The 12179-nt window shown below is 55.5% G+C and overlaps 1 protein-coding gene across 1 annotated transcript; it reads left to right on the top strand.

Moving 5' to 3' along the window:
* The first annotated feature begins 351 nt into the window (after positions 1 to 351).
* Positions 352 to 7975, top strand: SSNA1 (SS nuclear autoantigen 1). Its single transcript, XM_054007968.1, has 3 exons — positions 352 to 445; positions 914 to 1113; positions 7760 to 7975. The coding sequence occupies exons 1-3, from the start codon at positions 394 to 396 to the stop codon at positions 7859 to 7861; spliced, it is 354 nt and encodes a 117-aa protein (XP_053863943.1). The 5' UTR covers positions 352 to 393; the 3' UTR covers positions 7862 to 7975.
* Positions 7976 to 12179: the final 4204 nt, after the last annotated feature.

A 12179-nucleotide genomic window follows, 5' to 3' on the forward strand; every position in this document is an offset into this window, starting at 1 on the left:
GGGGCGGGGCCTGGGCCGGAGCGGGGCGGGGCGGGCGCTGGAGGCGGTTGGGGCGGGGCCTGGGCCGGAGCGGGGCGGGGCGGGCGCTGGAGGCGGTTGGGGCGGGGCCTGGGCCGGGGCGGGGCGGGCGCTGGAGGCGGTTGGGGCGGGGCCTGGGCCGGAGCGGGGCGGGGCGCGCGCTGGAGGCGGTTGGGCCGGAGCGGGGCGGGGCGCGCGCTGGAGGCGGTTGGGGCGGGGCCTGGGCCGGGGCGGGGCGCGCGCTGGAGGCGGTTGGGCCGGAGCGGGGCGGGGCGCGCGCTGGAGGCGGTTGGGGCGGGGCCTGGGCCGGGGCGGGGCGCGCGCTGGAGGCGGTCGGGGCGGGGCGGAGGCCGGGGAGCCGGGGCCGGGGCCGCGATGACTCAGCAGGGGGCGGCGCTGCAGAGCTACAACAACGAGCTGGTCAAGTGTGAGCGCGGGGCGGGGCGGGGCGGGGCGGGGGCAGCGGCCGGGGCAGGCCGTGCGGGGCCCCCAGCGCTTACAAGGGACATCGAGTGGCGGGCCCGGGCCAGGCCTCATGGCAAGGCCTGGGGAGGGCGGGGCCCCAGGCAGCAAAGGGGGAGGGGTCCGGGTGCCCCCGAGGGCCTGCCTCGCCCACGGCACGTGCTTGCGGGCTGGGCCCCGTCCCCAGGCACTGCGGGGGAGAAGGTGAAGGGGTCTAGGTTGCCTGGCCCAGCCGCTCCATGCAGGCGGTGCCCCCGAGGGCCTGCCTCGCCCCGGCCCGTGCTTGCGGGCTGGGCCCCGGGCGGCCCGTGCTTGCGGGCTGGGTCCCGTGCGGCCCGTGCTTGCGGGCTGGGTCCCGGGCGGCCCGTGCTTGCGGGCTGGGTCCCGTGCGGCCCGTGCTTGCGGGCGTGGCCTGACTCGCCTCCTGCCCCAGGTATCGAGGAGCTGTGCGCCAAGCGGGAGGAGCTGAGCCAGCAGATCCAGCAGGAGGAGGAGGAGAAGAGCAAGCTGCAAAACGACATCCGGCTCCTGACGGAGAAGCTGGCCCGCGTCAACGAGAGCCTGGCTCGCAAGATGGCCACCCGCAACGAGTTTGAGAAAACCATCGCCGAGACCGAGGCTGCCTACACGAAGGTATCTGGCCTCTGGAGGCTGGGCCGTTGGATGTCTCCCAGGCAGCCCCTTACGCTCGGGGGGCTTGTGTGTTGCTGCGAAAGCACAGCGGCAGGGCCTCTCTCTGCCGTTAGTAAGGCCTCACGTCTAGATCAAGCCCTAAACTGTAATCGAGAACCAGGCGAAAGCAGGGCTTTGTGCTGTGGCTGAACCAGAACTAGGTTCAAATCATTCCTTGGCCAAACCCCTCTGTCGCCTACAAACAGCTCTACGCAAGTAAGTTAAGTTTACTGCCACACACCAGGGCCTTCCTTCTGGGCATGGCACTTCCCACCTTGGGAAACGTTCCAGCTAAGGCCTTTCCACAATTCTCCCAAAAGAGGATTACCGCTGCCGGGAAAACAAATCACAATTTTGCAAAAAACGGGCACCGCACAGTTTGAACATGGGACCTTCAGACTCATACCACTGCCCTCTGCCACTTGACTGCGTTGCGGGTGGCTTGCTGGTCAGCATTAGAACAGGGGGAACTGGGATTCCGGCACTCTCCTCCTGGTTCTGGAAAGGCAGTGTGGCCTGTTGGTTAGAATAACAGCAACAGACCGGATAAGCAGGCTTGGCATGTTAATTTCAGAAGGCAGATTGGGTGAGACTTGGGGGTTTGAGGTTGGGGCTATTTTTCCAGTTCCACCTGAAGTGCCCTTGTGCAACCTCAGATTTCTTTCTTTGAGAGCCTTGTGCATTCCCACTATGGGATGGAATTCCCCAGTGATGAGCAGGTGGAACCTTCCTGAAAGCCGTATCCCACCTCCCAGGGAATGCAGCCCTAGCTGCTTCCACTCCTTCACCATCACCACAGAGAGTAGAAGCAACCCTCTGCCATGGCTGTTGCTTTCCTAACCCCGTTAGGCTAGTTTGCCAAAAGTGTACGGACATGTAACTGTAGTTTGGATCTTAGGTAAATAGTATGGTTTTATAGTGTCTCCGAAAAGGGGTATTTCCCCATCTTTTTCATGTTCGAGCCTCCAGGCTTGCCCCATCATTAGGACTATGGACTGGACCCCCAAAAGGTGTTTGTCACAGGACATGCCTACCATGTAGCACCCTCTCCTGACCTACGGTTGGCACTGCAGGCATTCCCTGCCTCAGTTGCTCTTCTCTCAGGGCCCTTAAGAACTCCACAAAGTCCAAGAGAGTGTGAGATATGAGGCACAGGTGTTCTTTATCCAATTAACTGTCTCTTTCCCTTTAAACGAGCTCCTCGGGGGTAGCCTGGGTTCAGACTCCCCTTAAAGGAGCCAGCAACTCTGTGCAGTGTTATAACAGATGTGCATTGTGCCGGCGGATCTCCCAAGTTGGATGCCTGTGTCCAGTGCTTAATTTCTTTCTTGTAAAACTCATTCCCTGGCCCAGTGTGCCACCCTTACAGCTTTTATCTCCCCACCAGGACTGCTGGCTCTGGCACACCTCATGGGAGAGGCCCTGATGGCTGTTGAACCTCTGGAGGGTCAGAGTTCTGTGCACCACTGGGAACCTTCCTCTGCATTGAAACGTGCAGCAAGGGGGGCTAAGCCATCAATTCCAGCCATGGCCTCAGCACTCAAGTGCTGGGTCTGGAGTATCGGAGACCCCTCCATGTGATGTAAACAAAAATCAGCACAACACCACACCACATGTGGACAGCCTGACCAGTCTGAATTCATCTAGCTTCAGCAGCTAACATCAGACTGGGAATATGGCATACCTTTTTTACAGTGAGGGACATTAACCTTTGGAACAATTTACCAGGCTGACAGAGGACCTTTCAGAGATTCCAAGGCCAGAAGAGATCATTGTGATCATCTCGTTTGACCTCCTGTCTAACACAGGACAGAGACCTGCCCCAGTCGTCCCTACAGCAGAGCTTTTAGAAAAACATTGTCTTGATTTATAAATTGTCAGTGATGGAGAATCCACCACAACCCTTGGGAAACTGTTCTGGTGGTTAATTACTCTTATTGTAAAAAAAAAATTAGACTTTATTTCCAGTCTGAATTTGTCTAGTTTCAACTTCCAGGCATTGGATCATCTTAGACCTTTCTCTGCTAGATGGAAGAGCCTGTCATCAATTATTTGTACCCCATGTAGGTACTTAAAGGCCGTAATCAAGTCACTCCTTAACTTTCTCTTTCTTAAGCTAAATAAATTCAACAACCTGAGTTCATCACTCTAAGGCAGGTTTCCCAATCCTTTAATCATCTCCTGGCTCTTCTCTGACCCCTCTCCAATGTATCAACATCCTTCTTAAATTGTGGTCACCAGAACTGGACACAGGGTTCCAGCAGCAGTCGCACCAGTGCCAAATCCAGAGGTAAAATAACCTCTCGATTCCTGCTTGAGATTCCCTTCTTTGTGCATCCAGGGATCTCATTTGCCCTTTTGGCCACTGCATCGCACTAAGATGTTCAGCTGATTATCCACCACAACCCCCAAATCTTTTTCAGAGTCACTGCTTCCCAGGATAGAGTTCCCCATCTTGTAAGTATGGCTGACATGCTTTGTTCCTAGATTTATACATTTACATTTAGCTGTATTAAAATGCATATTATTTGCTTGTGCCCCACTTACCAAACAGTCCAGACCTGTGCCAGGTGACCTGTCCTCTTCGTTATATACCAGGGTTCCATAGCTTGCACCTGGGAGTGCCATCCCATGAGTGTGAATGCACAAGGGCAACTCTTGAAGATCAACAGTTACTGTTAAGTAACCTCTCCCTCTGCCTCAGGAAAGAGAGATGGGGGTTTGGCCAGTAATAAAGGTTTTGAAGGGAACAGAAATAGCAACAGCACGCCATGGAAGAGGAGAATTGAACTTGCAGACTCCTGGCTCCAACCCCTGTGCACAGCCCCCTAGGGTACAGGGTATTATCCCTGTCTACCACCAGCATTCTATACATGGCCCACAGTGCCTTGTCCATTCCTAGCAAAACCTGCAATTGTCTCTGGGCCTGGCACCGCTCCAGCTAAGGACTCTTACTCATACAGTGCTTTGAACCCTCCTTATACTTAGGACAGCCTCATGGCTTCAGGGTGTGCTTGCTGCTGTCTCACACAAGGCAAAAGCTTAGGGAGGGGTAAGGTGCTGTGATCTCCCTAAGGAACACCTCAGGCTCTGTGGTTGTGTTGTGTGGGAAGTGTCACCTGAACTGCCTTTCCTGCTGCTGCGGTGCTTGGTGTTTGCGTTTTGGGAACAGAAGTCTCTCATTCTGGAAGGGTGAGAGGCGCACAGGGCTGGGCTGAATACCAGCAGCTTTCACTCCAAGGTGAATGAAGCTTTGGGTGTGTCAATTACCAGCTCTCTGCTACTGTCCTAGATACTCAAACATTGTAAAAGATCAGGCTTGAAAAACCTACTCAGCAAGGGTGAGTGAGGCCCTTTTCTTTTCACGTGTGTGGGCTGGGGTCAAGGGGCAGTGCCGGCAGAGAGCAGCTGAAGCAGATAGTTCTGCAGTGTGGGGGGACAGGCAGGGGAAGGTAAAATGGGGCTTAGCCTGGGCCACTGCTCTCCTCCCCACCTCCTGGATCCAGACCGCTCCCCAGGGCACTAGTACCCATGCAGCCTCCCCCTGTGAGAGAGACTGCAGGGGGAGCCAGCTCGAGAGTGAAGCCTCCGGAGCTGCAGGACAGGTTCAAGAAGGCACCTGCGTGATGATGTCATGGAAGTCCCACACTGGATTCCTTGCACTATGACCGAGTGACTTCTTCCTCCCCACTCCCCGCCGCCCTTGTCTTTCCCTTTCAGTTATTCCCCCTCATAACACTTAAAGGTTTAGAACAACAAAACCAAACCAAAAACCTGGGGGAACTAAGGTGCTATTTGCTGCCATCACATCACTCGTTGTGCTTGTGTATTCTGTCCCTTTCCCTACTGCTCTTCACGGCAGGGACTGTCTTACTCTACGGCTGTCTGGTGCCTAGCACAGTGGGGCCCCTTCCCGGGGGCCTCCAGCTCCGACCAGACCGGAATAACCCCGAGAACGAATAACCGTGCCGTCTACTGCTGAGGAAGTTCAGCTTCCATTTTAAAAAGAGTTCTTCAGCACTATGCTTTAAACTAGCTCCCATGCCAGGGCTGGGTGCTGGCGTGTGCAGACAGATCGCTCCAGTGCCTCTGCTCCAGCTCCCCAAGGGGCAGCAGGATGAAAATGACTAGGTTCTGGTTAGTTTCGTGGCTAAGGTTTCTCACCCTCTGGGGAGTAGAGGAAATGTGAATAATCGGGGCCAATGAGAAAGCTGGAACACGGCTATTCACACAGAGGGCACCCAAAACCAGAGGGGGGTAAAGGGGTAGAGTCACAACAGGCTTACAGCAAGGGCAGAGAAGGAAGATTGCTTCTTCCCTCCCCCCAAGAGCAGCCAGGAGTGGAAAAAGAGAGCTACTTCTGCTTTCCACCTGCTAGAGCAGGAACAGGCTCTTATTAGAGGTGATGAGTGGAGTCAGTCATGGGAGGGTTCCAGTAGGAATCCCAGCCCTCTCCTTAGCCACGGGCATTGGTGGGGGGCCGAGCGTCTCTGCATGGCTGTCAGGTAAGCCCTGAATAGGGCTGTATCATTAGTTGCTTTAGCTATTAATTGGCATCTAATTTCTATATATAAAGCAAATTGGGCATGGTATTTGGCTCCTGAGCATAATGAAAAGTGTTTCTGCCCCAGCCTTGCATGTCCTGAGCTCTGTGTGGTTAACCAGACCTCTAGAGCACAATCTCACCCTGGTGAGCACCAGGGCCACCTCCTCTGGTCTCCACTGGCTGGTACGACTTTCCGCTATCTTAGCCTCATCGCCTCGCTGTCTCCTTTTGTGTCGTTGTCAAATCCCAGGCTGAAGCTGGCTGTCCTCTCCCAGCCCCTTCCTCAAAGGCTGAAGCTTGGAAAAATTCATGCATGAAAATGGAAATGTTGATAAACATTATCCCAAGAGAGTGAATTCTGGAACAATAGTTATTCCTATTTTAAGCATACACTTCGGTGAGACACTGGTAAAATTCCCATCCACATGGTGTAATTGGCTCTGAATTTCAGTAAGTAACTGACATTTGAGGACATCGGTGACAAAATACTTGGCAGATCTCTGCCAGCCCCAGCCCGTGACTGTTGGACAGTTCTGAGGAGTCTGGACTATGCCCCACCTTCGCCCAAAGCTTCATTTCTGTGCAAACTGATGCTCCACCTCACCCCTAAGTCTACTCAGCATTTTCTTGATGACCAAACAACAAAAAAGGCCATTTTCTGCAAACGCAGCTGATGTTCTGTTACACGTAATTGTTTTTAAAATAACTACCAGTGAGCCCTGTTACATCCTGTCAGTCCCGTGCATTGTGGGCTGTCTGGGACAGGGACAGTCTGCTTGGTGATTTGTCTGTACAGTAGCTAGCACAATAGGGCCGTGACCCTTGGCTGCAGTTCTGGACACTACCACAAATCAAATAATAAAGATCTACAGAAAATCTAGCTGCTTCTCAGGCAATTTGCGAACCGGAAAATGGCAAAATATATCGGAGCTGCTTGGTAGCAGTAGTTCAGCTGTAATGACCCCTCAGGCTAACAGTCACGGGGATAGGGTGCTTGTGGTGATCAGAGATGTTTGTAATCTGTAGCCAGTCAAATCCAGTTTCTTATTCAAGGAGCTCTTGCAAAATGGAAATGACAAGTCACATCAGTTTGCACAGAAATTAAACTTTGGACCAGGGAGGGCATGGCCCAGGCTCTTCAGAACTGTCCGGCAGTCACAGGGCCACGGCTTGCGGTGAGACAGCCTCAAAACTCAGTTACATATTGAAATCAAGACAGTTACAGTGGGGGTGGGGGGAAATCAGAGTTGTGTTTGTGCTCAGAAAAGTGCATTATTCAAATGAGGAATAAATGTTTAGAAATTTCATCATAATGGAAATGTAACACTTTTATGCATGATTTTTTTTTTTAAACTAGGTCAGCCTATGAATAAGGAGAAGTCAGTCCTTCCTCAGGAAAAACCAAGGAGGAGGAAGTGCTCTCTGCCCACTAGCTCTGTGGTTAGAGCACTCACAGTCTGTAGGGGGAACTGGGTTAAATCTCCATGCTGCCTGAATCAGACCAGGAACTTGAAGTTGGATCGCCCATGTCCCAGAAGAGTGCCCTAGCCCCAGTGGGGCTCTGTTCATATGAAATACTTCAGTAGCCACTGGAGTGTACGAGTGGATGGCTAACAAATACAGTTGAGTTCAACTCCAAGTTACTGATTGGATGCAGGACTCTCTGGGTTATGCTGCAAGTCAGATTGAATAATCAGGGTCACTTCTGGCCTTAACATCTATAAAAGACAGTGTTTGCCTGTTACATTTTTAACTGTATTTAAAGAAATTGCCTTTGTTAATATTGCTAGATGCTAAGGCCAGAAGGGACGGTTGTGACCATCTAGTCTGACCTCCTGCATAACACAGCCAGAGAACGTTCAGCCAGTGGTGCCTGCCTTGAGCCTGGAACGTGGGTCTGACCTAGAGCATGTCTCTTAGGAAGAGACACCCAGGCTTGAGTTCAAGGCTCAGAGTGCTGGAGACTCACTCACTCCCTTGGCAACTTGTTCAAAATCCGGCTCAGGCTCAGAGAAACGCTCAGTTTCCATAAAACGAGTAACGTGTTTCCTGTCCTCCCAGATCCTGGAGAGTTCCCAGACGCTGCTCAACGTCCTGAAGAAGGAAGCTGGGAATCTGAGCAGAGCCACAGAACTGAAAAGTAGCATCACGAAGGAGAGCTGAGCATTCGGACTCAAACGGTCTGGCAGTCACCCTAGGGAGCTGCCGTGCTTTGACCCTGGCCCACGCTGGGGCTTGGAGTGGAAGCAATGTGAAATAAAGTCTTTCTTTTGCAAATGTAAGTGTTCATTTCAGAACGGCCTCAGCGCCAGGTGGGAATCCATTCCACTTCAAGCCACATCCAGCAAAACTCAGGATGGGTGTGTAACAAGTGCCAGTAAAGGGGGCCATGATGCTGGGGGAGTGCAACTCTGCCTAGAAGCAGCAGCCTCGGGCAGTAGTGTGACTTGGGACGGTAGCACTTTCCCCTTCAGTTGCTCCTGGGGAGATTCTGCAGGACTGTGCGCCTGCCGAAAACACTGCCACCCTGCAGAAAATGGGGGTGGACGTGGGGATGACCATGGGTGCAGTTTCAGGGGAGATTGCCCCCCGCAAACCCGAGGCAAGGCCCAGGGTTACAGGATACTGCCCCCCTCCCATATTTTTGCAAGTGCAGAGCTGCCCAGCTGAAGGAGGCTGCCTCTAGGCTCTGCTGAATCTGCAGCTGAACGCCACCTGCTGGGTCCTACTGCCAGGCGGGTTCCCCTTCTGTATGCTGGGAGTGCCTGCTCTGGGGAAGAGGCAGTACCATAGGGAAGGAAGGGGGTGGAATAGAGTGTGTGGGGGGTGGGAATCGCAGGGGGAAGTGGTAGCCCAGCATGCAGTGACCCCTCAGCAGCAGCTGGGGCTCCCCTTTTAAGCAGGCCCATTGAATCCTCCCCCTGACAAGCCCCACACACCCAGACCCCCAACCACCTGCACCCCCAACCAGCTGCACCCCCACCCACCCCACTGAGCCCCAGCCACCTTCTGGATCCCCTGCAGAGTCCCATTGCACCCAGATCCCCCCTGAGCTGCCAGAATGCAGATTGCCCCCCACAGAAACCTGCTGGGCTGAGCTGGCACACCTAGCATTGAGTGGCAGGGCCCCAGGGTGTTTCTGGGGCAGGGGCAGCCTCACTGCCAAGTCCTTGTACCGGGGGAGGTGAGGGCTTCAGCGTGATCTCCCCCCTCCATGCAGTCAGCGGTCTGTGCTCCCCAGTGCCACGCTGGAGCCACATTTATTTATTAACAAACACCATTTGCGGAATTTTAAAAGATGGCGCCCGTCATTTTTAATTTGTTGGCACCGCGTTCCCTCCGGAGCAAGCCAGCGGCTGGTTTGCTGGGGCAGGAGCAGTTTCCTCTGTGCAGAGGAGTGGGAAGCGCGCAAGCAGCAAGCTGGCGCTCACAGGCAGAGGCAAGGTGGCATGTGCTCGGCCCAGGGAGGCGTGGAGCAGCTGCGCCCAGCTGGCCTGGAGTGGGGAGCAGGGGCACAGTTTGTTCCCAGGGTGCAGCAGGAGGGGAGGGGAGGGGGCAGCCGCAGAGCACACCCTGGAGCTGGGAGGTGTGTAACAAGGGGGTAGGGAGCAGCAACGCTCTGAGCTAGGGGGAGCTCTCAGGGGAGGCAGCACCTCCCCTCCTCCCCAGGAGGGGGAAGTCTAGACCTGCCGTTCTCAACGGGGGGTCTGCAGCCCCATGCAGGACCCCACCGGGCTGAAATCCCCGAGCCCTGGCACCCCACACTGCAGTGCCAGGGCGGGGCAGTCCCACCCCCTGGCCAGGCCCGAGTCCTGCAGTGTGGGCAGCGGCTGCTGTGGCTGGTGTCATGGAGCAGGCAGCCACCGCCTTCCCCAGCTGCTGCTCAGCTCACGCAGCTGGTAAGAGCCGCCCAGGCAGGGGGACCCCACTCTGTGGCCGGCGGAGCCCTTGGGGAGCCTTCCTGACACACCGCCCTTAGCGACCCCCTCCCTGCACCCTGAGCTACCCCCGTCCGCCCACAGCCCCTAGTGACCCCCTCCCTGCACCCTGAGCTACCCCCGTCCGCACACAACCCCTAGCGACCCCCTCCCTGCACCCTGAGCTACCCCCGTCCGCACACAACCCCTAGCAACTCCCTCCCTGCACCCTGAGCTACCCCCGTCCGCACACAGCCCCTAGCACCCCCTCCCTTCATCCTGAGCTACCCCCGTCCGCATACAGCCCCTAGCTATCCTCTCCCTGCACCCTGAGCTACCCCCGTCCGCCCACAACCCCAGCTACCTCCTCCCTGCACCCTGAGCTACCCCCGTCCGCACACAGCCCCTAGCGACCCCCTCCCTGCACCCTGAGCTACCCCCATCTGCATACAGCCCCTAGCTACCCCCTCCCTGCACCCTGAGCTACCCCCATCCGCACACAGCCCCTAGCTACCCCCTCCCTGCACCCTGAGCTACTCCCGGTCTGCCCATAGCCCCTAGCGACCCTCTCCCTGCACTCTGAGCTACCCCCGTCCGCACACAGCCCCTAGCGACCCTCTCCCTGCACCCTGAGCAGTTTTCAAACCTTTTGAGCTGAACCCCCACCACACACAGCCCAGGGTTGGTGACCTGCTGAGGTGAGTCAGGGGGTGGCGGTAGTGCTGCCTCCCTGGACCCTGCTGTGCGGAGCTGGCCCAAGCCCCACCGGCTCCTGCCCCCCCAAAATAGAAGTCAAACTATGCCTATGCCTGAGGGCCCACCCCCGGCCTGAAGCTCTGAGTCCCCTCCTCCCGCACTGGGCCCTGGAGTTTTTAGGAGCACATTGAGGAGGGTCTCACAGCAAAAGTCTAGAGCAGAGGTTCGCAATCTAAGTATAGTAGCCTCAGGGCCCCCCTTGAAACAAGACATTGGCCATGTGCATCTGTGTGCCAGGAGCTGGGCAGCTGCCCTGAGCACTCGTGCCAGGCTGGAGTCACTGGACCTGCCGTCCCCGTAAAACGGCAGCGTGCAAGTCACGGCAGAGCACTGCTGATTGGCTGACATGGCTCCTGGCACGGTCAGAACTGGAGTCAGGGCCAGTTCGCTGCGTTAATAACTTCAAATTCAACTAAGCAACTTCCTTCCCCTGGCTGGAGGTTTTGCCGAGCTGCAGCTCCAGGGGAAGCTCCAAGGACTAGCACCGAGGAACGGGCTCCGGCAGGACTGCTCTGGTCAGCAGAACAGGAGGAAAGCACCTCCTCACGGGGTTCCCTTTGAATGAGTTCCCTGCGCCCTCGAGATTTCAACAGGGTCACCCTTTGGTCCATGGCAGAAAGATCTGCCTTGTTCCAGCCAAGCATCTGTGAGCTACTAGGAATGCTGCTAACACGCTCCCATGCCCTATAACCCAGTGGTTCTCAAACTTTTGTCCTGGTGCCCCCTTTCACGCAGCAAACCCGAGTGTGACCCTCCTTATCAATTAAAAACACTTTTTATATATTTAACACCATTATAAATCCTGGAAGCAAAGCAGGGCTTTGGGTGGAGGCTGACACCTCGTGACCCCCTCAGGGGTCCCAACCTCCAGTTTGAGAACCCCTGGTAACTACAGATTAAATGCACTTTGATTTATGCCAGTGGTTTTCAAACATTTTAGACTGCATACGTCTTTCCAAATAACAAAGTTACTGCATATGACCTCTCTCTTCATAGGTACAAGTCTTACTAAAGAAAATGCGGTGTTCCCCATTACAGGATTTTTCTTGTATACCCCCTGGTCAGAGCTCATGTACCCCGGTTTGAAAACCACTGGTTTATGCTGTCCCCAGTTCTCAGTGGGGCTCCCCTTTCCACCCGAAGAGTGACTGTGTAGGAAGCAGAAGACAGGGGAAAGTTGGAGGGTGTGTGACAAAGGAGGCAAGCTCAGGGTTTGGGCCGGCACTACAGTTCCTGTTTCTCTCCCCTTTGGGCCAGGGGAATCTGCTCCTTTCCCCACCTGTCATCCCTCACTCCTTCTCAGCACCAGCTGCAGAACCTCTGCGCTGCAGGTGTGGAACCAGGGGGCTCTGAACTCAGCTCTGGAGGTCCGGCCTGGTGATCTTTCCAGGGGAGTGGTGGCCCTTTTTCTGCTTTAGAGGCTCTCCAAGCTGCAGCCCCTTCAAAGATCCTCCCATGATCGTTAACTGCCCCAAACCCTCCTCTGCTCTTCTGGCCTATGGGGAAAGGCTCTGCTGTCCATTGCAGTCAGCACAGCAGGTGGCTAATTACCATGCACATCAGCATGCTTAGTGTTTGGCAACTGGACCAGGGTGCAGTCTACGAATTCCCACTCCTCTTCTCCTAAACGGCTTGCCGCCGCCCCCCCCCCCCCCGCTCCCCACTGGCAATGGCTTATGCTGCCCTCCCCAATACCCTTTCTGAGACTGAAGAGAGTTTCTCAGGTTCCTGCTCCTATCTCAGCAGTGTGTGTATTTCATTGAACACCTCCCCACTGGTTAGCAGGGACAACCATCAGCACAGAGGGC

Source organism: Malaclemys terrapin, chromosome 17 (genome assembly GCF_027887155.1).
Source record: "Malaclemys terrapin pileata isolate rMalTer1 chromosome 17, rMalTer1.hap1, whole genome shotgun sequence".
NCBI classification, from domain to species: domain Eukaryota; kingdom Metazoa; phylum Chordata; order Testudines; family Emydidae; genus Malaclemys; species Malaclemys terrapin.

Excerpts from the sequence above, each read along its gene's own strand:
- SSNA1 (XM_054007968.1), top strand. The coding sequence starts at position 394 with ATGACTCAGCAGGGGGCGGCGCTGCAGAGCTACAACAACGAGCTGGTC. Across the intron at positions 446-913 it reads CAACAACGAGCTGGTCAAGT|GTATCGAGGAGCTGTGCGCC; the intron begins GTGAGCGCGGGG and ends CTCCTGCCCCAG. Across the intron at positions 1,114-7,759 it reads CCGAGGCTGCCTACACGAAG|ATCCTGGAGAGTTCCCAGAC; the intron begins GTATCTGGCCTC and ends CTGTCCTCCCAG.